This window comes from Arabidopsis thaliana, chromosome 2 (genome assembly GCF_000001735.4).
Source record: "Arabidopsis thaliana chromosome 2, partial sequence".
NCBI classification, from domain to species: domain Eukaryota; kingdom Viridiplantae; phylum Streptophyta; class Magnoliopsida; order Brassicales; family Brassicaceae; genus Arabidopsis; species Arabidopsis thaliana.
The window spans coordinates 7,114,891-7,135,987 of NC_003071.7; the positions used below are offsets into that span (position 1 = coordinate 7,114,891).

The following is a 21,097-nucleotide window of genomic DNA, read 5'->3' on the forward strand; positions in this document are numbered from 1 at the left end:
CTTCCCCGGCTTATGTCAGGGAAAGACCTTTCCGCCTAAACCTATCTAAGAAGCACTCTGCTTCAGAAAAAGGAAAGGGCAAAGTGGGGGATCCTCCCATGTCTCTCGGAGACACGACTCCGGGGTCTAGCCCCTCTGCCAAGAAATCTCTTAATTTCGATCTAGATCCTTCATCGAAGATCACAACTACCCCAAGTTCTGTAAATCATGTTGTGCAAGTCCCTTCCCCACCTGGTAAGCGTCTGAGCTGGTACGAGATGAAGGTGGAAGAAGATGAAGCCAATGCCCGGGCTTTAGGTGCAGGACCGGACACGATATTAGCGGCGAAGTTTTCTCAGGTCGTCTCCTTTGCAAGCCCAGTTGTTGATGTCCCTGCTCTCCCTGACCGGCAATCCCACTCTCCTCCCCTCTCTGGTGGCTCCCCTCAAGCCGAATGGGATAAGAACCTCAATCCTCTCTCGGAGGCGCTTAACCTAGACTGGACGGCCGAGGATGAGGCTGCCTATCACGCTCTGGAACCTCCGTTCACCACGGGGGAAGAAGATGTGGCAGGAAAAAACACTCTGAGAATTGAGTCCCATGTTTCTTCTCTAGAACGTTTGGAGACGCAGTCGTCGATCTCCCTCGCTTCCACGCAGCGTCCGACTCCGTCCAAAGTTCTTGAAGGAGCGACTGAGAACGGCGGTGATGTGGAGAACAGAGATCAGCTTCTGTCCCTAGATGGGCTTCTCTCTTTGGAAATAGATTTTGTTTCTACTCTCGGTGGGCCAAAAAAGGGAGTAAAAAAGAAGAGGGCCGAAACCCATTCTCGCAAGGGTAATACTACTTCTGGTAAAGTCCAGTCCTCTTTGGGCCTTTTGGTGAATCTAGCTTCAAAAAAGATACAAAATGTCAAAGGACGTTCTCCGAGTAAGCGTCTCTTGCTCAAAGGTGGGGCTTCCAAGTCAAGAGCTGCTAAACGTCCGTCTTCGGCTCCTCGTTCAAGCATCTTCCCGTCATCCAAAGTCAAATCTCCGGGGTCTATTGGTGGCTCGGTGGGGTCCATGGAACCCCCCGACACTAACCCATGAGGATCTTAGCGTGGAGGACATGTGTCGCATGTATTCTCCGGGTTTTCTTTTTTTATCGGAAACTAAAAATGATCTTTTGTATCTTCAGAATATGCAAGTATCTCTAGGCTTTGATTGTCTCCAAACTGTTGACCCTATAGGTAACAGTGGTGGATTAGCTCTATTGTACTCTAATGAATTTCCGGTTACGGTTGTTTTTCTTAATGATCAGCTTATTGATATTGAGACTATTATTGATGGTAACCGTGTTTGTATTACTTTTGTTTATGGCGACCCGAATGTCCAATATCGGGAACTAGTTTGGGAACGGTTGACCCGTATTGGTATTATTCGTTCAGATCCATGGTTCATGATAGGAGATTTCAATGAAATCACCGGGAACCATGAGAAAAAGGGAGGCAAAAGTTGGTCCGAATCTTCTTTCCTTCCTTTCCGATGTATGATCGAAAATTGCGGGATGATTGAAATTCCATCCCATGACAATCTTTTCTCATGGGTGGGACGACGGAGTTGTGGAGTTACGGGACGACGGGTCCGGAAAGTCATTAAAGCTCGGTTGGATAGGGCTATGGCCAATGAGGAATGGCATAATATTTTTTCCCACTCGAATGTGGAGTATGTTAAATTATGGGGATCAGATCACCGCCCTCTCCTTGGTTCAATACAAAACAGTCCCCAACGTAATTTTAAGCAGTTTTCTTTTGATAAACGATGGTTTGGGAAATCGGGCTTTAAAGAATCTGTGTACGAAGGGTGGAACCTATCTTCCCATGATGGTGATTTTTTTTCACAAAAAGTGAAAAGTTGTAGAAAATCTATTTCTACTTGGAAGAAAGCTAGTTCAACTAATTCAGAGAAAAAAATTGTGGACTTGCAAGATCAGATTGATCGAGCTCAAGAAGATGAGGCCATCTCTGCAGAGGACCTCCTAGCCCTGAAATGGAAACTCTGTGATGCGTATAGAGAAGAGGAAATTTTTTGGCGCCAAAAGAGTAGGGAATTGTGGTACAAGTCCGGTGATAATAACACAAATTTTTTTCATGCGATAACTAAGCAGAGAAGAGCGAAAAACAAGATTATTGGCTTATTGAATCAAGACGGTCTGTGGATTGATAACGAGGTGGGAATTGAAAATCTAGAAGTGGATTATTTCAAGGATTTAGTCACCACCTCAAATCCACAAGATTTCCATTCCGCCATTCGGGATGTGCCAGTGATAATTTCAGAAGAAATAAACAAAAATCTCACAAAAGATATTTCCCCGGCAGAAGTCAAACGCGCCCTTTTTTCTCTCAACCCAGATAAAGCTCCAGGTCCAGATGGAATGACAAGTTTTTTCTATCAAAAGTTTTGGGATTTGACGGGCCCTGATTTAGTTATAATAGTCCAAAACTTTCTTTCTTCAGGTGCTTTTGACAAGCAGTTGAATGAGACAAACATTTGCTTGATCCCTAAGGTAGACCGACCTAGGAAAATGGTGGAGTTTCGCCCTATTAGTCTGTGTAATGTGAGCTACAAAGTTATCTCAAAAGTTCTTAGCTTCCGGCTAAAGAAACTACTTCCGGACTTGATATCCGAGACGCAATCTGCCTTTGTGGCAGGTCGCCTAATTACAGATAATATTCTAATTGCACAAGAAAACTTTCATGCTCTCCGGAATAACCCGGCTTGCAGAAAAAAGTTTATGGCTATTAAGACAGATATGAGCAAAGCTTATGACCGGGTTGAATGGTGTTTTCTTCAAGCGCTTATGTTGAAAATGGGTTTTTCCCAAAAATGGGTTGACTTAATAACCTTTTGTATCTCTTCGGTCACTTATAAAGTCCTTGTAAATGGTTCCCCGAGAGGCTTTATTAAACCATCAAGAGGTATCCGTCAAGGAGACCCAATCTCCCCTTTCCTCTTCATCTTGTGCACAGAGGCTTTGGTAGCAAGCCTCAAAGATGCGGAGTGGCACGGCCGGATTCAAGGCCTACAAATCTCTCGTGCGAGCCCTTCAACCTCTCACCTATTGTTCGCGGATGACAGTCTTTTCTTCTGTAGAGCGGATCCTGTCCAAGGGCAGGAAATTATTAAAATTCTTCGGACATACGGGGAGGCCTCGGGTCAGCAGTTAAACTCTGCTAAGTCTTCCATTTTGTTTGGACATGATGTGGAAAATACTATTCGTAACAACATTAAAGTAGCTATTGGGATCCATAAGGATGGCGGTATGGGTTCATATCTGGGCTTACCAGAGAAGATCCATGGTTCAAAAGTTCAAGTCTTCTCTTTTGTAAGAGATCGTCTTCAAAAACGCTTGAATACTTGGACGGCTAAATTCTTGTCAAAAGGCGACAAAGAAGTACTTATAAAGTCTGTAGCTCAGGCCCTTCCGACATACGTCATGTCGTGCTTCCTTCTCCCAAAAGCAATTCGCTCCAAGCTAAGTAATGCCATTGCCAATGTTTGGTGGAAAACCAATGAAAACAGTAACGGTATTCATTGGATAGCTTGGGATACCCTTTGTAAACCCCATTCGGAGGGGGGGATAGGCTTTAGAACACTTGAAGAGTTTAACTTAGCTCTGTTAGCTAAACAATTATGGCGGCTGATTCGATTTCCGAATTCTCTTCTCAGTAGAATCTTACGTGGAAGATATTTCCGTTTTAGTGATCCACTCCATATTGGTGCTTCGTTTAGACCCTCTTATGGATGGAGAAGTATTATGGCGGCGAAACCCCTTCTTCTTTTGGGCCTCCGTCGGACCATAGGTTCTGGAATGTTGACTCGCGTCTGGGAAGATCCTTGGATCCCCTCAATTCCTGCAAGGCCAGCTAAGAGCATCCTTGATACAAGAGATCCCCATCTTTATGTAAACGACCTGATTGATCAAAACACTCAATCGTGGAAGATCGACCGTCTTACATCCTTGATAGACCCCGTTGACATTCCACTTATATTAGGAATTTGACCAAGTCGGACCTACTTGAGTGATGGATATAGCTGGCCGTATACTAAATCTGGTAATTACTCTGTTAAGTCCGGATATTGGGCCGCGAGAGATCTTTCTCGTCCTATTTGTGACCCCCCTTCTCAGGGACCAGGTGTTACGGCACTTCAGGCACAAGTATGGAAGCTTAAAACTACACGAAAGCTTAAGCATTTCGCGTGGCAATGTATTTCAGGGTGTCTTTCTACCTGTCAACGTCTAGCTTACAGACATATGGGTACCGATAAGAGTTGCCCCCGTTGCGGTGCTTCGGAGGAGTCGATTAACCATTTACTCTTTCATTGTCCACCTTCTCGACAAATATGGGCACTCTCGCCTATTCCTTCCTCAGGGAGTCTTTTCCCTAGAAATTCTCTCTTTTATAACTTCGATTTTTTTCTTTGGCGTGGCCGGGAATTCGATATAGAAGAAGATGTTATTGCTCTCTTTCCATGGATTATTTGGTATATCTGGAAAAGTAGAAACCGCTTTATATTTGAAAACGTCAGGGAACCCCCTCCTGAAACTCTCGCATTGGCCCTCCAAGAAGCTGCTGCTTGGAAACAAGCCATGCTAATTGACGAGGATCATGTAGATGCTCCCCCTCCGCCTAGCTTCGCGGAAGCCCCCCCAGCTGAGCTCGTTGAGTGTCAATTTGATGCGTCCTGGCACGCTGAAGACTCTCTAAGTGGCTTTGGTTGGGTGTTCGTCAGACATGATGTTGTCTTACACCTGGGTCTCAAGAGTGAGCGTCGGAGTTTATCACCGCTCCATGCTGAATTTGACTCCTTGTTATGGGCGATGGAATCACTGATCTCTATTGGTATGACGACTGGTGCCTTTGCTTCGGATTGCGCAAATCTGATCTCTATCCTGGATAATCAAGATGAGTGGCCATCCTTCGCTGCGGAGATTGTCTCATATCGATCTTTAGTCTGTTTATTCTCGTCTTTTAGTATTCGCTTTGTTCCTCGTAGTTTTAACTTTCGAGCTGATTGTCTAGCTAAAAAAGCTCGAGTCCGCAATTGTATTTTTTCTCATGCAGTCGGTTCCTGAATGGCTCTCCGTAGAGGAGAGCCTCTTCCTGACATCTTAACGAGAATGGTGTTTGATGAAAAATCTAAAAATAAAAAATAAAAAAATAATTAATAAGACATAATCAAACGAATAGTCTATAGTCTATATGTCTTGTAAGAAAACTCCAACGATATTTGAAACTCCTCTTAGAAAATGTGAAGAGTGTGGTGGATGATGCTGGATTGGTTCCATTTGGGTTTTCCGGTTTTCATGTTTATCGGTTTCATAAAAACAAAATTACTAAACCATAGGTAACCTTTTGTAATCCGATTTGATTTCGGTTAGGTTTATTCGGTTCGGTATGGTTTGGTTATTCACAATCGGTTCTGAATTTTTGGATTTCAGAACAATGAAACCAAACGGTTTGTAAATAAGTTTCTGTTCGATCTCTGTTTTAACTTTTTCTGTTTGGCACAAGAACTCTCAAACAATTCATTTATTTGGATGGTTGTTCAATCATAGAGATACAACAAATCCTATTCCTCATAGATTCTCAAGAATTACAAGAAGGAGAATCATCAACAGGATGCCAAAATCTGTTATAAAACCACATTCTGTCACCCTCCACAGCATAACCATCATGGTTCCTATGCCATCCATAGTGAGCATGCGTCCTGTTCTTTATCGAGAATATAGCATGCCCGAAGCTTGCTTCTCTAAAGGCAGAGTACTTAGGCTGAGGCTCAGTCATTCTACAAGAAACCATATCACACATTTAAACTCATAATCTATAGAATCTAATATAAAAAATCGGTTCCATTGAGAAGAAATGTTAGCTTACTTGGTAGCCAAGCCCTCAATATTGCCTCCATCACCAATGGTGATATAGACTGGAGCTGATTGATCTTTGACTGGAGTGCAAATGCCGTTAACAACATTGTAAGCTATGTTTGATACACGTTCCTGGTTTCACAATAGCTTAGATTTCTTAGTATCTATAGTTTAAAGAGACATCGTGACCCAAAAGTTATTGATCTTACCGATCTTTCGTAGGCGTGGACATGACCTGCAAAAACTACATCTACTTTGTACTTGACAAACCAAGCCTCATACATTACCCTCATTGTTTCACCTTCCATGTAATGGTAATCATAGCTGTTGTACCATGGTGAATGCATCAGAACAATCAACCACGGAGTTTCCGTTCTGTTAACCTTTGGGAACTCCTCTTCGAGCCATTGGTACTGTGGTGTGTATTTTCCTGTCCAAGAAAGATAAGAATATTCAGATCCTCTTACTCATGGTTTGAGAATATTGCACAAAAAGGTTTAATATTTTTAAAGATGCCTTGCCATATGCTGAATATGAAGCTAGCACGATTATGTAAGCCGGTCCTCTCTTTATCGAGTACCAGAATGGTTCGGTGCTGCCTGATGATCGGTAAGGAGTTCGGTACCTATGCGTGAACGGCTTAAACGGTCTGTTTTCACCCTACACATTACATAAAAACAATCCATCTCAATCTTTAGTCTAAGTAGATGCTCTTATAGCATTTTTAAGCCTACAGAAAAAAACAAAGAAGAAGAAGCAAGAAGCATTACAATCTCCGGGGCAAAATCGAGTTCATGGTTTCCGGTAGTCCAAATCCAAGGCTGATAAGCTGTGCTTCTTTCAGCAAATCTTCCCCAACTGTCCCATCTCCTATTGTCATGATCCGGATAAGTATCAGCGTATGAGATATCGCCGACGAACAAAACCGCTTGCCCTTTTGTTGGGTTATTCTCATAATGTGTTAAGGTTATGTTTGAGTCATAACTCTGCCCAAGATCCCCTGCAAAACAAAAATTTGCAACACAAGATCAAGTCCATGGGAGAGGCTAGTAAAATGCATTTTTGTTAAAAGTTAAAACCATGACAATATGTTTCAGGACAGTACCAATGAGACCAAAAGTGTAGGGAACATCAGGACCGATCTCAGGAGGAGTGAAGAACCAAAACTTACGCTCCGTTTGTCCCACACCTAACACATAATAGTACTTGGTGTCATACTGTAATAAGAAAAACCACAACATCAGCTAACAACAACACTACCAAAGATGATGGTAATGAGATACATAAATAAAAAATGATTATGATGATGGACCTCTAAGTTTCTGATAGGGCAATGATGGATAAAACCAGAAGTATAATTGTAGAACTTGTAAGTATTGGTTTTGCCATGAGCTTTGTGCTTTTTGGTGCTATTCTCTTTCCAGTAAATGACTTTGTTAGATCCTTTTGCTTCTTGTGTCACCCATGATACTATCACTGCCTTTCCTTCTACATCTCCTTGTGTTATATGCACCTTTTTGCCCCAAAATCAAAACACACTATTATCACATTATTTTTACAAATTAAGAATGAAAAAGTTCACATTCTTTAATAACTACCAATTAACAAGCTTGAATAATCCAATAAATAGCTTTTTGTTTAGAACAAGATTAAAAAAAAACAAAAAGTGAAACCCAATATTAAATTGAGAAAGATAACTAAAACTGTAAAACACCAACCTAACCTAACACTTGGAGGTAACCCACCAAAGAACTCATAATTAAAAACAGAACCCACCACAAAAAACTCATAAAAGAAAAGATTTGTGTACCTGTTGAGGAGCATTGTAGCCACAAGGAACACGAAAAACATCGCTATCAAGAGGCATATCAACGGTTGCTTCTAATTTTCTGACATATCTACTGGTGATGCCTCCATTACAGAGTAAGCTATTTAGGACACAACACAGAACAAGAACAATGGAACCGAAATCTGATTTTCGGACACGACCCATTTTTGGATTCTGAGATTTTTTTTTTATTCGAAAGAGAGATTTTTTCCGATAAACAAAGGGAGAAAAAACCTTATAAGAGAAGAGACAGGGGAAATGTATGAGGCTTGATGTACGGAATATTCGTTAATGGAGCCGTGTCGTCAACACTGTTTCAATCAAGTTTTTATTTGGGAATTTTAAAAGGAAAGGTATTAAATTCTATTTCTTTAACTTTGGTTTTTGTATTGTTTGACCCAAATGGCCAAATGTCGATATGGAATATGTTAACGAACGGTTGGATATTTATTTTTAATTATCTGGTCCAGAGGACACACGAATCTATGCTTCCTCTTTTGTTGTCTTCTGTTTTGATTTTTAATCTTTTTTTTTGTCAACTGTAAATTGTTTTTTTCTTCATGATTTTGGCATTTTGTTATGATCGAGAAAAAAAAACCTAAGGTGGCGTAATATTCAGACTAATCAGTGGTGCACAGTCAATTTTAAGTTTTAGAAAGAAAAAAAACATTAAGACCAAATAAATAACAGATCCACCTTGAACACTCTAAATAAAGAACCAAATAAAGAAAACAGCACTCTAACTCATGAAATAAAGAACCAAATCATGAAATAAAGAAAACAGATCCAGTTTGAACACTCTAAATAAAGAATCAAATCAAAAACATTTGATCCATGGATTATTTTCATTTTCTGGTTTTGTGGAGTGCCAAGAAAATTAAAGTCAATTAATAGCCCACCAAGTTTCTTTGGATTTAGTCTCTTAATATAATATTATTATGAATGAATATGTGAATTAGTTGAAAATGTAATGTATAGTACCTATGTGGAATATATGAAGTGAATGATCATTTTATAAACAACATGAACAAAAATAATTTTCTACCATCTTTAACCTCTCTTTCTTGTTTTTTTTTTTTGTTTTAATTGTGTATGCAGTTAATATTTTATGTGTCTTTTCTCATTTTATTTTCTATCTCTTCGTAGAAATTGATTCAACTTGCTATATTAGTCTACTCTTCATATGCCATAGTTTGAATTTTTTAGATGATTACAAAACATTTTTAAAATGGATATGTGAGCCTAAATCAGATGAAATTCTACTATATAAAACATATAATAAATGCTATTATATTTTATTTACCAATGTACTAAAAATATTACTTGATTTCATATGTTTAAAATAAAATGCCATGATATATATATGTAGGCAAAAAAAAAAAAAAAATAGATATGTGATTCTAAGTGAAAACACGTCATGCTATTTTAAACGCATAAATGCTATTTTTATTCAATTAACTAATCTAATGCAAAATAACTTTCAATTCCATTTGATTTTAATAGAAGTTACGTATATAGGAAAATATATAACAAAACATCATTTTCTATGTTTGTTAAACATAATAACATGTTAGATTGGTAAAGAGAACAAACTAACAATATATGATATTAATAATAACAAACTAACATGGGATTTTTGACCGAAAAAAAAACTAACATTGGGATTTTAATAATAACTATAATAAATAAAAAAGAAGAAAAAACAAAACATTATATGATATGTTTGACAATGGCATGACATGTTCTCACTTGGAATTTCAATTTTTTTTTTGTTGTTGTGTGTTTGTTTTAAAAATTCAAATTATGGTAATATTTGGAACAAAAAAATACGTTTGCAAAATTAACTCAATTTGCATAAGCATAAAATAAAAGATGAGAAGAGGTACAAAAAGTTCTTATGCATGGAAAATAAAAGGAAATGTTAAAGATCGTAGAAGATTATTTTTGGTATTCTTTGGTTAATCATATGCAGCAGGACCCTAAATATATCATGTTTACTCGATGGATTATTGTAAATTTATACGATTATTGACCAAAAATTATAAATAGCTATTTTTCTTAGTACATTTCAGTTTTTTCTATGTTTTAAAATAAAGGGTTTTGTGTAAAAAAAAACCTCGAAACCGATATTTTTTTGCAACTTTACCTTTCACTTCCAAAAAAATGCAGATAATTTTATGAAATCCTAAATTATATGCAATTTACCATTTTTCACGATTGTCAAGTTTTTAAAAATTTTATATATAATATCAAATCGAAACCTTCAAGATAAATAGTTCAAATTTACCTATAAAATTTTAAAAGTCAAATGTATGTGATATGAAAACGTTTACAGTATATATCTAAGAATTATATTATGTATAATTAGAGATTTCATAGGATTATTCTGCATTTTTTTTAGATGAAAGATAAAATAACAAAACTTAGTGACTTCATAGTTTTTTTTCACAAAAACCTAAAATAATCCAATCACAATATATTTATGTAAAGATAATTGATGATATGCCTCAGTAGACTTAGGTCGTCAACCAATGCATATGCTTATGGTGGTACAATGATAAAGGATTTATTCCATTCCCACATAGACCGTGCAGTATGATTGGTCCAGAAAATTCGCAAAAACAAAAGAAATATTAGTATTTAATAAAATAGACTTAAAAAAAAAGCCAAAATAGACTTAAAAAAAAAAAAAGACATTCTTTGATACAAACGGGCTAAATATAAATATATATATATATATATATTGATTTAAATAAGAGAAAAATAACTATAAAAAAAAATCATTTAAAAGGTTGGCAAAATGGATCACTCGTCAGACAACTATGTATCTTGATCAATTTTGTACAGTCTGTCTCAAATTCCTGATATAATTAATCCCCTGAGAAGCAGTAGCCTAAAAGAAAATAATATTTTGACCAATTATTTGCGAGGTTAATTTATTTTCTTAATATGATAGTCATTTTGAAAAACCATTAACTCTTATGATGACAATTTTCTAAAAGGTGATTCAAAAAATAAATCAGAGTATATATTCTAAATTTTTTGTATTATTTGTGATCCGCTCCGTTTTATTTAGATCAACAAAAATTCTGATCTATATGTGTTTCCGGATTAATCAGATATCAATATCGGAAAACAAATCGAAGCATTTGCCTAACCATGTCAAAATACAATCAAGTTGACTTATACGAAGTCTAGGTGACATGAGAGAGATGGAGCACTAAGAGAGGTAAGGAGTAACGAGTTCCACGTCCTTACGAATAAGAAACGAAGAAAGTTAGAGACCAATCGTATCGTTTACTTTTTTGAACGCATGATCACTTGTCATTTTAGTCCATACCATATCTCTATCGAAATCCAATAATGTTCTCTATGTGGACCCAATTTTCAATCTTTTTATCTAACTTTCTTCTTTTGTACGATCCACCTTTTCATGCTATAAAGTTTGTAATTGCAATGCTCTAACTTTTTCAAATGATTATTCTTCGTTTTTTGTTCTTTTTAAAAATTCTTAATTATATCATATGAAGATACAAATAACTTCATCAAGTGAATAATAGTTTACGAGAATAAGACTGAAGGAAGACTATTTTTGCTATATATAAAAATTGATAAGCATGAAGATATTTTTGAATTTTGGTAGTGATCTAAAGAATACACACATTGTCTTATGTTTGGTCGAGTTGGAACGATTTTATTGATTTCTATCTCATTCGCAAGTTAGCTTTGTTGGGAGTATATTTGATCCATTTTTTTGTCAGTGCCAAAGTGATATCTAGTAACAAAATAAGTCATTACAAATTAGCAAATAGTGAGAAGATGGACCGAGCCACATCATTTGCTGGGTATCCTACTATTAATATGCTACTAAAACCATCATCAAACTCTCTAATCACAGCAATATTAAGCTTTCCTCATGAATCTGTGATTATACTCTCTTGATTCTATCACCTTCAGCTACCAGAAATCCTTCACTCGCTAGCGTCGCGACTGCTTTTCTAACCTGTTTAATGCGTCACAACAACAAATACTTTGTTATGTCTCTGTCCTTAGACCAAAAACCTTTTGATATGTAGCAAAGTGTTATAAATGACTCACATCATGAAGATGAATTTCGGTGTTTATGTTGCCTCCATGCTTCTTCAGTTCTTCAAGTAACTGCAACAACAACATTTCCATTGTACTTAAGAAACGGTTTCTCTTATTGTAAACTGATTTGCTTGCTTTTGGCATATAACAAAATTGGGAAAAAGAAAGGAGTAGTGCATGAATACCTCGGATAAGCGCATTGATGATCCTCCAATTTGCATCTTCTCCAGAGCTATGTCTCTAATTGACGACGCAAAGGTATCCCGCCTCATTCGTTCACTTGCTGACACTCCAGTATTTATCAGGTCCATGTCAATGGTCCCTTCACCAACATAAATACAGGTGTTTATTGTTAGATTGGTATTGAATGCTACTGTTTATCTTTATCCTGATGATAATAATGGGTCTGAAAGTTACTGTGAAAAAACTACCTGTGGCGTGATCCGTTGCTGATTGCTGCATTGCAACTCTGAGAAGTCGAAATGCCTCGTCCACGTCATGCTTTTCAACCTTTATCACAAAAACCATTTCAGTTGATTTAGAACGATGAAAGGAAAATGTATAATATGAGCGTTTAACTAACCCATTCGGAGAAGCGCATCCGAGCCAAGGCCTCACTAAGTCTGATCAAACTTTCAATCTGCCTAGGAGTTGCTGTTATGACCTGTGCCAAATTCAGAGCGTTTCATAGCGTTAGACTAGTCATAGCCTTTTTATGAGCCTTGGTTACGACATAGAAAAGATATTGAAGTTTCGAGGGCACACCTTTTTGCTACTGCCAGCAAACTTCCCTGCTTTTCTCAGCTCAACATATCCTCGGGTCAACTCCTCTGCAGCTTCATCTGACAGTTTAGGATGAATGTTCTTGCGGGCATAGCTAACATAAGTTGTCAGTGTAGTAATATCTATAGCTTCCTCCTGAGCACTCTGTATATTGACACAAATGATACCAATTAAGTAAGATAAAGGCAAAAAATAATTGTCTGTCAACATATCATACACACTGGGAAAATATATAATATAAGACCTCAGCGTTCTCAAAGTGAAGGGCCACAATATGCTTTGCAAGCCTTCGGTCAGTCTGCTCATCGGGCTTGTCAAGAATCAAGTAGATCAAATCGAATCTAAGAAGCAAAATGAGATTATAATTAGTAACACCAAATAGAGGAAACCATTAGCCTTTAGTAAAAATAATGTCACATTGTTGAAGGATTGCAACATACCTAGATAGCAAGGTTGGAGGAAGGTGAATATTCTCAATAACAGAAAGCCGGGGATTATAACGTGAGCCACTAGGATTTGCACAAGCCAACACAGAGGTTCTGGCATTTAGAGATGCAATAATACCAGCCTTTGCTATTGAAACAGTCTGCTGTTCCATCACCTGACAGAGAAACAATGTTCATCAGTAATGCAATCTTATTGACTAGAGACCACATTCACAGGGGGCACCCAAAAACTGTAAGCTACGACTTTGAGCAATGCTAAAAAAGAGAGAGAGGAACAAACCTCGTGTAGCATGCTCCTCGCACTGTCAGACATTTTGTCAAATTCATCAATACAGCAGATACCTCGGTCACTAAGAACAAGAGCTCCACTCTCCAAAACCTAAACAATGTAGCATTCATGTTAGCATGTCAGGTTTATGAAAACTTTGAAACACAGAATAAAAAAAAACAGCTGATAATAAAAAGATTGAAAACAATATTAGCATACAGTTTCTCCTGTCTCAGGATCTTTAGCTACATAAGCTGTTAAACCAACAGCTGAGCTCCCTCGCCCACTTGTGTAAATGCCACGGGGTGAAAGCTTATGAATGTACTGGAGCAGCTGGGACTTGCTCGTACCAGGGTCACCAACAAGTAAGATGTTGATGTCACCACGAAAATTAGCACCAGATGCTAAGTTCAAAGCATTCCCTCCAAAAAGCTTCACATTTGAAATTTGACTCAGTAAAAAGAACTAATTTTGTTTAAACCATAAGTCAGTATCAAAAGCGTTACAGTACCTGGCATAGAAGACCCTTTTTAACATCATCCAACTCCCAGATGTTTGGTGCTAGTGATCTACTAAGCCTCTCATATATATCTGGTTGTTTAGAGAGTTCCTGAAACTTCCTCAGCTGAAAAGTAACACAAATATTGGTTGGAATGGAGGGACGAATGAATAAGATACAAAACTGTAGAACCATTTTAGTTAAATAGATGAAATACCTTCTCCTCATCTAACTCGACATCTTCATCAACTCTACGCAGACTATTGTCAACATCCATAGGATCCTCAGCAGACATTCTTAACTTACTTGCTTTCTTTATGTGAAGGCAATCGATATAGGTCTGTCCTCAACATTCATAAGAAAACATAAATGACAATGTCAGAACGTAATTACAATAAAGGGAAATAACTAACAGAGGAAGAAATAAGATGACATGCCTTAAACACAGATTTCACAGTCCTGTGAGCAGGTCCCACTCGGACAGTCATTGCTCTGTAAATTCCGGTGACCTATCCAGAAAACAAGCTTTTGATTGTCAACGAAAACCATAGGAATGAATGTACTACCCTGATAGAATTACTGCTTTTATTACCTCAATTCTATCACCAGGCTTCCCATTATCAACTAGCTTATCATGCAGCAACAAGCTAACTGTGTGAGGTGTTCCTCCTTCTGGAATCTCATCAGGTGTTTCCTGAAGCCTCACAATCTGCTTATCAGCAAACCTGATACACAAAATAAAGAAGGTAAGTTACAGAAATTATAAGAATCAGACATATACTATGTCTAGAACTTACCTGCATCGGTTGTGCACTAGTGTCATGGAGTTCTTGGTCATGCACTCTTGTTTCAAGCAAGTAGGAGGCTCACTTATTTTCCCTATCAATCAAACAACATTATGAGAAACTATGCAGATACATAAAATCTGGATAAATCCAAATGACCAAATTACCTCTATCAACGATGATGGGGTCAGAGAAGTAACCACAAACAAGGCATCTAAACACAGCTTCCCTTATTTCAGGAATGATAGAGCTACTCCGAATTATCATACCTTTCAAAGAGATCATCTTCTCGATATCTAACCAACCAAACAAAACACATCCAAACATAAGCTAAGCTATTACCACTAGAGAGAACTAAGAAACCAAGAAGAACAAAAACTGAATCATACTAACCAGATGGATTGAGATTTCTCATGGAAGTAGATGTCCTGAGGTTAAAAATCCTAACTTGAACATGTTTCTCGAACAAACGATTAATCGTGGAAACAATATCCATCAGCACAATATCGAAGATAGCGAGAACTTCCAAAGGATAACGAACCATCTTGTTATACAAATCAGGATCATAATCAAACACATCAAACGCATCAACATCAATCCATTCTCCTTCAATCTCAATCACCTTCCTTATCGAAACCATATACTTCCCTTCTCTAAACAAATCATCACTATTCTCTCTAGCTTCTCTGAAATGCTTAACAAACATTTCAATCGCAGATTTAACATCTTGCACACTGATGTTAGTTCCCCAAACGAAAGTCGGAGTAGTATCGTCGCCTCCGTCTTCTTCACCGTCATCGGAAGAAGGCAGTGGCTCGTCAGTGGACATTGGCGTCCCTGGGTCTCCGCCACCACCGCCACCACCGCCACCTCCGTGTCCATTTCTTCCTTTAGATCTGGCGGCGGAAGGACGAGATGTTGGAGGAGTGGAATTGGATGATGCGAGACGTGAAGGCGGTGGTGGAGGAGTTGCGAATTGCGTGGGAGTAGAGGATCTTCCTCGCCGGCGACGGTGAAGTGCGGCGGGGGAAGAGTATGTGTTTTCGATAGGGCTTGAAACGTTTTCTCCGGGAGAAGGAGGACCTGAGGTAGTGAGATTCGTCAAAATTATGAAGCAGTTTCAGATTTAGAGAGAGGGAGAGAGATAGTACCGTCGTTGGTGTTGCCGAGAGAAGAATCAGAAGCCATGGCTGATCGGAGAATTGATTGAGAGACGGAGTGAGAGGTTTCGACGCTTTTTTAGTGAGAAGAGATGAATTAGGCGGGGACTTCACTTGATTTTGGCGCCATTATTACTGGGCTTTTAATGGACCTAATTCCTGGGCCTATTGGTCCCATTTCTTAAACCAAATGACAAAATCAATAAGATGTTAAGAACAGAGGACAGATCTCATCTATTCGCCATTCACAAGTTCAAACAAAAAACTTAGAGAAGCAACAAAGCATAAGACCCATAAAGACTGTTAACGAGAATGTTCCCTCTTTCAAAGACAGCTTACAAGACCCTTTGTTACAGAGAACCAAAAGTTTCAAAACTAAGCTAACAAGAAGTTGCATACTTTAAACATGAAGACTGAGACTAATAGAAACCAGGAATGGTAGAATTCAAGGAATGTTTTCTTCAAGTGAGTGAACGATTTTGTACAAATCCCATTTAAGTATTTAGTCCAAAGTGTCATCATGAAAATTAGTCCCATCACACACAACCGACAAACACAACAAGATATTGAAACAGAACAGAGGACAGATCTCATCCAGAAGAAACCATGCTGAAATTCAAAGAATAGATACTCAGATTAAGACAGAGAACTAAGAGAAACTGCAACACCTTGTTCTTGAGACCAAACAAAATGAAGGATACATATAAAGCTCGTTCAAAAGAGAAAAAAAAAACAGTAAACATAGATAATGTTGATTTAAAAAAAAAACGCATAAGTAAGAGCATAAAATGGCATGCCCATTGCTTTCACCTGGCTCGTCTCTATCTCCTTATCCTTGTCACTTGTCAGTCTTCTTCTCCTTGTCCCTTCTCAGTCTGACTCTTAATCTGAATCATAATATTCTGGCTCGACCAATGGAGGATGGACTGACTTGAGTTGTTTTAAATCGTAAACATTGAGATCCTCTACGTGGTTTACAAAGGTGCAAACGTCACAAGATTTCGTAACGGCTTCACCAAAACCTTGAATTTCAACACGTTGGAGACTGTTCCTTTCGGGATTGAAGTAAAACACATAAAACGGTTGTTTAGGATTACACTTGCGCATCGAAAACACTATTTCACCCGAAGCAGTCACTCCAGCGATGGATACCAAACGACGGAAGAACTTTTCATCGGTCCAAGTGTAGGCATGTTTCGACCATTCCTGTTTCTCAACATCCGCTAGAATCCACACACACAACTCATTAGTGGCATCAGCGTTGACATTATTCTCCACATATTCCTCGACATCTATACCCTTTTTGTAATAAAGCTCTTGAATGTCGACATCATCCTCCCAATAAATCACAGCTAATTTGCCCTTGTAGTTTATCAATCGACAAAACCTTTTTACGTCAATAAAGGTGAATTTTTCAGACCTAACATCAAAGCAAACTATCATATAACCAGACGTTACGTGATTACCATTAACGCGACTCCAATCCGACGTGTCACCTAAGTAATACAAAACCCCATTGATACATACCCCTTCACTCTTAATATCATGTCGCAATGAACATTTTATCCTTCTCCACTTCAGATCTCCAGCTCCAAATGTAATAACTCTACTATGACCAGGACCAGATGGATAAACCATGGACAATGCCTTGTATTGCTTGTCAATTGGGTCAAACCCGAAAAAGCTAAACGCCTTTCTGTAAGTATACCGATTAGGTAAGATGGCATACCGTCCTGTAGTGGGGTTACATATTAGAGGTCTAGCCCGGCCTCGATTACCATAGATATAGATCAAGCCAAAGGCATAACCAATTGAAAAATATTTTAGGTCATAATAATGACAGATCAGTAGATTGTCTGGAGAGAATCTCACATGAAATTCAGCGGTTGCTACAAGAGTCGATGAGGATTTCTCATATGGATTCTCAAGCTGTGGCGACGAGAAGAACCTCCACACACAGTCTTTCTCTTTGTTGCCTTTCTCTGCGATGGCGAATAAGAGGCGCGGCTTAGTCGAGGACCTGGTCAGGAACAACTCCTTGAAATATGGACTACCAAAAATTGATGCCCATCGCTTCGACACGCAATGAAACCTCCGGACTGATTTTGCAGGCAATCTCGACAATATCTCCAAGATGAGATCAATCGTTATTGGACTTGGATTCATGATTGCCGATCAGACGAAGAAACAGAACTTGTAGATTAAGTAAGACCTAGACAAAACCAATTCACAAAAGACCTAAGAGAAACGTAGCTATATACTGTATACTAAAGACCATTAGTCGGTTAATACAAATAAAATTGGGCTAATCTTCACGTCCAAGTGGGCCACCAGCTATTGGATCTTCTTCAATCTTCAGTAATCTTTTCTTGGGAAGGGGGTTTTAAGAAACCCATTGATCCCACAAATTATATACACTGCAAGAAGATGATTCATTTGGAAGAAAATAAAAGAAAGAGTCTTGGCGTTGAAGAAGGAAATGTGTGATTTTATTCAATGGCAACTTAGGCTTCATGTTAACACTCAATTAGAAGAATCAAATCCGACTCTATATCTTAACTGTTAACAAAACTAATGTTTCTTGTATCTTAAGAATGATATATATACACGCATTTTTTTGAGAAAATTATCCTAATCTTGAGTTTTTATAATCATAAGCTCATTTGAAAAAAACGAAGACATAACCAAACCTATGTCCTTATGAGCATTCCAGTCGTAGGAGGATCCAATGAAATACGTTGTGACAATATTTGAGCTTAGAAACAAAATCAGTTGGGACAATTTGTAACATTGAGTCATTGACATATCATATAAGGAGCTAGAAAACTAATAATGCAAATGGAAGAAACCAATAATCCTTGGATTAACATAATTCTCGGTGCAAATTTTCAAACCCTGACACCTAGAAAGGATGATGGCAAAATAGATCACAGAAACAATAATATTCTCTGATCGCCAGAAAAAAATAATATGGCATATTGATGGGATTCAAATAAAAATGACAAGTTATCAATTTGGCTTTTAAGCCTGTAAGCAGAGAGCAGTGTTGAGTGTTGGGATCGTACTTTAAATCATGATACGAAGGACGGCGAGTCCCACTGCTGAAATCGACACAAGTGTACCTATGCAATATTTGATGACTTCGTATTTTGAAGCTTCTAATTGAGCTCTCAACGCATGAATTTCCTGCAAAAGAAAAATGTATTATGTCTTCTTATCTTCCTAAGTGTCAGTGTATACTGAAGTTCATGAGTAAAGGAAACAATAGCTATATACCCTGTCAAGCTTGTTTGTGAGGTTTGTTGTTTCGGTATTCTGATTAGCTAGCTCATCACGTATTCGGCTATGAGTAACAAAATAACCAGAATCATATATCACGCCTTCACTTGCAGATGACTACGTTGGTAAATGGTTATAGGAGGAGAGTACTGTGCAAAATTCAAAATTTTCTTACCCTCTTTCAAGATTCAAATCCAAGCGTTGTCCCGCTGTGACCTTATCAATTTCGTACCTGTTTCAAGTGAGAGGTCTTAGGTCTTAGTTTTCAGATTCGTTAAAAGAATATTACAAGGCGAACTATGGTCACAAACCTTAGCTCACTTCGCATCTTCTCTATATCGCCTCTCAATTTTTCAGTCTCACGTTGCAATACAGTAAAATGATGCTCCTTTACAAAGAATGAAGACGAGTTGGAATCATAAATCTTTTTACTGTGTCATAGAGGGAAGTAAAGACAATGCTATTTGGCCTAAAATACTTACAGTAGATGCTGGTGCTACATGATTTAACACAACATAACATGAAAAATGTACAGTACGCTGTGCAATCAATATACCGATTTTTCTAGCTACAAGTACCTAAGACTCCAACTCATAAACAGCTGCACAGAGAGAGTTTGAATAAAAAAACTAAACAGGCCCTCTTCCTACATAAAAAACGTAGCTTCTCATGTACTTCAGATCTGCTACTTTCAAAGTTACACAACCTAATCCATATCCATAATAGAATAAAAATAGAATACCAAAGAGGGTAAAGGTGAAGAACTTTAAACGCAAAGACCACACACCTGGATATGTATGTACTAATGAGCAGCCTACTGTAGTAATCCTAAACAACAATGTAACTAAAAACTGGTATTAAACGCAGCAAAACTTGTATTGTTTTTTTTAACATCAACAACTTTTGCACATCAAACCACAAAAAAACTAGTTTACAAGGTTCTAAACCACTAATGTAGATGTTACCTGAGAACTTTTGACTTCAGATTTAAATTTCGATAAATTTGAATCTTGAATCATTTCAATCTGCAAATACAAAAATCACAAGTAAGAAAAAGTGAGTTTCACATAATTCACAAATTAGTTTCCCAGTAATCGAGACTATTACCTTCTGCATTTCCGCTTTCGACACAAAAGACTCAGAGACATTTTCCAAGCTATCATTCAAAACCTCAGTAATAGCAGAAGTTATTGCCTCAGCTTGTTTCGATGGAACTCCTTGAGCTTCAAGACTCCTCACCTTTCACAAAAATAAACCCAAAGAAAACTATAAACATTCCTTGCTTTCTTCTAAAGCAACTTCAGATACTAGAGATTCCAAATGTTCTTAATACTACAAAATTCATGCCAATTTCTAGATCTAGGTCTAACATAGAGAATGAAATTACCAGAGCCAATGTATCAACGAGAAAAGCACGTCTCCCATTAGCTTTCGTGAGCTCAGAAAATTGACGATACGGAAATGGACGACGATCAAGTAACCCGAGAGAGGAACCGAGACCTCGAGGTTTAGCGAGAGTAATCGCAGATTGAGCTCCCAATAGAGCCAATCGCTTGGACAATGTCATCGATCAGAAATTGAAAGAATCAATAACCAGAGATTAAGGAACTAGGCTAAAAACCTAATCGCGTTATGGATTTTCCGGTGGAGGAGACGGTGATATCGGAATCGGAGAAACGAGAGAGAGAGGATTTGAGAAAGCTAGACCTTGACGACGAAAGGGTTCTTCTTCTTCTACTTCTGGCTTTGATTCATTTTTTCTTTTCTCAATGGTTTTGGTGTTTAATTACATATTTACCCTTTACCAGTTTCTTATACTAATTCGCAATTTAATTTAGTTACGTGCCTGCAAAGTTCTTCTCTTCCAGCTTTTAGTATTTCTTTCTCTAATCTTCAACGAGATTATTAAATTAGCAAGGGATTTCGATGAAAATACCTCTCCACTTTTTCCTCATCCATTTTAAAACCTTCAACTTAATTATGTAATTAAACACCAAAACCACTGAGAATAAAAAATAATCAAAAAACGTAACAAACACGACAAAAAAATCGGCCGATGGTATACAGAAAG

General features: G+C 37.8%; 4 protein-coding genes, 2 long non-coding RNA genes and 1 pseudogene across 9 annotated transcripts; 3 read left to right on the forward strand and 4 right to left on the reverse strand.

Moving 5' to 3' along the window:
• Positions 1-1,161: 1,161 nt before the first annotated feature.
• Positions 1,162-5,097, forward strand: AT2G16420 (annotated as a pseudogene; the record flags this gene model as incomplete). Its single annotated transcript has 1 exon — positions 1,162-5,097.
• A 384-nt stretch (positions 5,098-5,481) lies between these two features.
• Positions 5,482-8,189, reverse strand: PAP10 (purple acid phosphatase 10). 2 transcript variants are annotated; one of them, NM_127196.4, is made up of 8 exons: positions 7,700-8,189; positions 7,202-7,402; positions 6,995-7,106; positions 6,660-6,889; positions 6,411-6,549; positions 6,099-6,319; positions 5,900-6,021; positions 5,482-5,810 (listed from the first exon to the last, which is right to left on the reverse strand). In NM_127196.4, exons 1-8 carry the CDS (start codon positions 7,880-7,882, stop codon positions 5,612-5,614), a joined length of 1,407 nt encoding a protein of 468 aa, NP_179235.1. In that variant the 5' UTR covers positions 7,883-8,189; the 3' UTR covers positions 5,482-5,611. The 2 variants fall into 2 exon arrangements, with proteins under 2 accessions (NP_179235.1, NP_849960.1); NM_179629.2 differs by having other exon boundaries at positions 5,529-5,810; positions 6,995-7,402; positions 7,700-7,929.
• Positions 8,013-8,228, forward strand: AT2G06625. Its single transcript, NR_140159.1, has one exon. It is a non-coding gene; the product is annotated as an other RNA (long non-coding RNA).
• A 2,545-nt stretch (positions 8,229-10,773) lies between these two features.
• Positions 10,774-10,983, forward strand: AT2G06635. Its single transcript, NR_140160.1, has one exon. It is a non-coding gene; the product is annotated as an other RNA (long non-coding RNA).
• Positions 10,984-11,388: 405 nt separating this feature from the next.
• Positions 11,389-15,839, reverse strand: MCM4 (Minichromosome maintenance (MCM2/3/5) family protein). Its single transcript, NM_127197.5, has 18 exons — positions 15,739-15,839; positions 14,981-15,670; positions 14,755-14,883; positions 14,600-14,681; positions 14,395-14,527; positions 14,240-14,311; positions 14,020-14,142; positions 13,815-13,928; positions 13,523-13,735; positions 13,316-13,414; positions 13,030-13,190; positions 12,834-12,930; positions 12,572-12,733; positions 12,390-12,470; positions 12,238-12,316; positions 11,992-12,128; positions 11,816-11,875; positions 11,389-11,720 (listed from the first exon to the last, which is right to left on the reverse strand). The coding sequence occupies exons 1-18, from the start codon at positions 15,773-15,775 to the stop codon at positions 11,646-11,648; spliced, it is 2,544 nt and encodes an 847-aa protein (NP_179236.3). The 5' UTR covers positions 15,776-15,839; the 3' UTR covers positions 11,389-11,645.
• Positions 15,840-16,500: 661 nt separating this feature from the next.
• Positions 16,501-17,913, reverse strand: AT2G16450 (F-box and associated interaction domains-containing protein; the record flags this gene model as incomplete). The annotated part of the gene is made up of 1 exon (NM_127198.2): positions 16,501-17,913. The coding sequence occupies one exon, from the start codon at positions 17,911-17,913 to the stop codon at positions 16,630-16,632; it is 1,284 nt and encodes a 427-aa protein (NP_179237.1). The 3' UTR covers positions 16,501-16,629.
• A 583-nt stretch (positions 17,914-18,496) lies between these two features.
• AT2G16460 (coiled-coil 90B-like protein (DUF1640)) lies at positions 18,497-20,922 on the reverse strand. Of its 2 annotated transcripts, NM_127199.4 has the most exons (7): positions 20,414-20,922; positions 20,134-20,265; positions 19,992-20,051; positions 19,338-19,414; positions 19,202-19,258; positions 19,024-19,090; positions 18,497-18,933 (listed from the first exon to the last, which is right to left on the reverse strand). In NM_127199.4, exons 1-7 carry the CDS (start codon positions 20,591-20,593, stop codon positions 18,814-18,816), a joined length of 693 nt encoding a protein of 230 aa, NP_565388.1. In that variant the 5' UTR covers positions 20,594-20,922; the 3' UTR covers positions 18,497-18,813. The 2 variants fall into 2 exon arrangements, with proteins under 2 accessions (NP_565388.1, NP_973473.1); NM_201744.1 differs by lacking the exon at positions 19,024-19,090 and having other exon boundaries at positions 18,587-18,933; positions 20,414-20,762.
• Between the last annotated feature and the right edge of the window lie 175 nt (positions 20,923-21,097).

What these genes read in the sequence shown, in the direction of transcription:
- PAP10 (NM_127196.4), bottom strand. Translation starts at nt 7,882, where the DNA reads ATGGGTCGTGTCCGAAAATCAGATTTCGGTTCCATTGTTCTTGTTCTG. An exon ending in AGCTTCATATTCAGCATATG is followed by an intron (nt 6,320 to 6,410) that starts GCAAGGCATCTT and finishes TTTCTTGGACAG; the next exon opens with GAAAATACACACCACAGTAC. An exon ending in TCCACGCCTACGAAAGATCG is followed by an intron (nt 6,022 to 6,098) that starts GTAAGATCAATA and finishes TTGTGAAACCAG; the next exon opens with GAACGTGTATCAAACATAGC.
- MCM4 (NM_127197.5), bottom strand. Translation starts at nt 15,775, where the DNA reads ATGGCTTCTGATTCTTCTCTCGGCAACACCAACGACG. An exon ending in CGAGGAGCATGCTACACGAG is followed by an intron (nt 13,191 to 13,315) that starts GTTTGTTCCTCT and finishes TTTCTCTGTCAG; the next exon opens with GTGATGGAACAGCAGACTGT. An exon ending in TTGCTGGCAGTAGCAAAAAG is followed by an intron (nt 12,471 to 12,571) that starts GTGTGCCCTCGA and finishes AATTTGGCACAG; the next exon opens with GTCATAACAGCAACTCCTAG.
- AT2G16460 (NM_127199.4), bottom strand. Translation starts at nt 20,593, where the DNA reads ATGACATTGTCCAAGCGATTGGCTCTATTGGGAGCTCAATCTGCGATT. An exon ending in CGAAAGCGGAAATGCAGAAG is followed by an intron (nt 20,052 to 20,133) that starts GTAATAGTCTCG and finishes TTGTATTTGCAG; the next exon opens with ATTGAAATGATTCAAGATTC. An exon ending in AAGATGCGAAGTGAGCTAAG is followed by an intron (nt 19,259 to 19,337) that starts GTTTGTGACCAT and finishes CACTTGAAACAG; the next exon opens with GTACGAAATTGATAAGGTCA.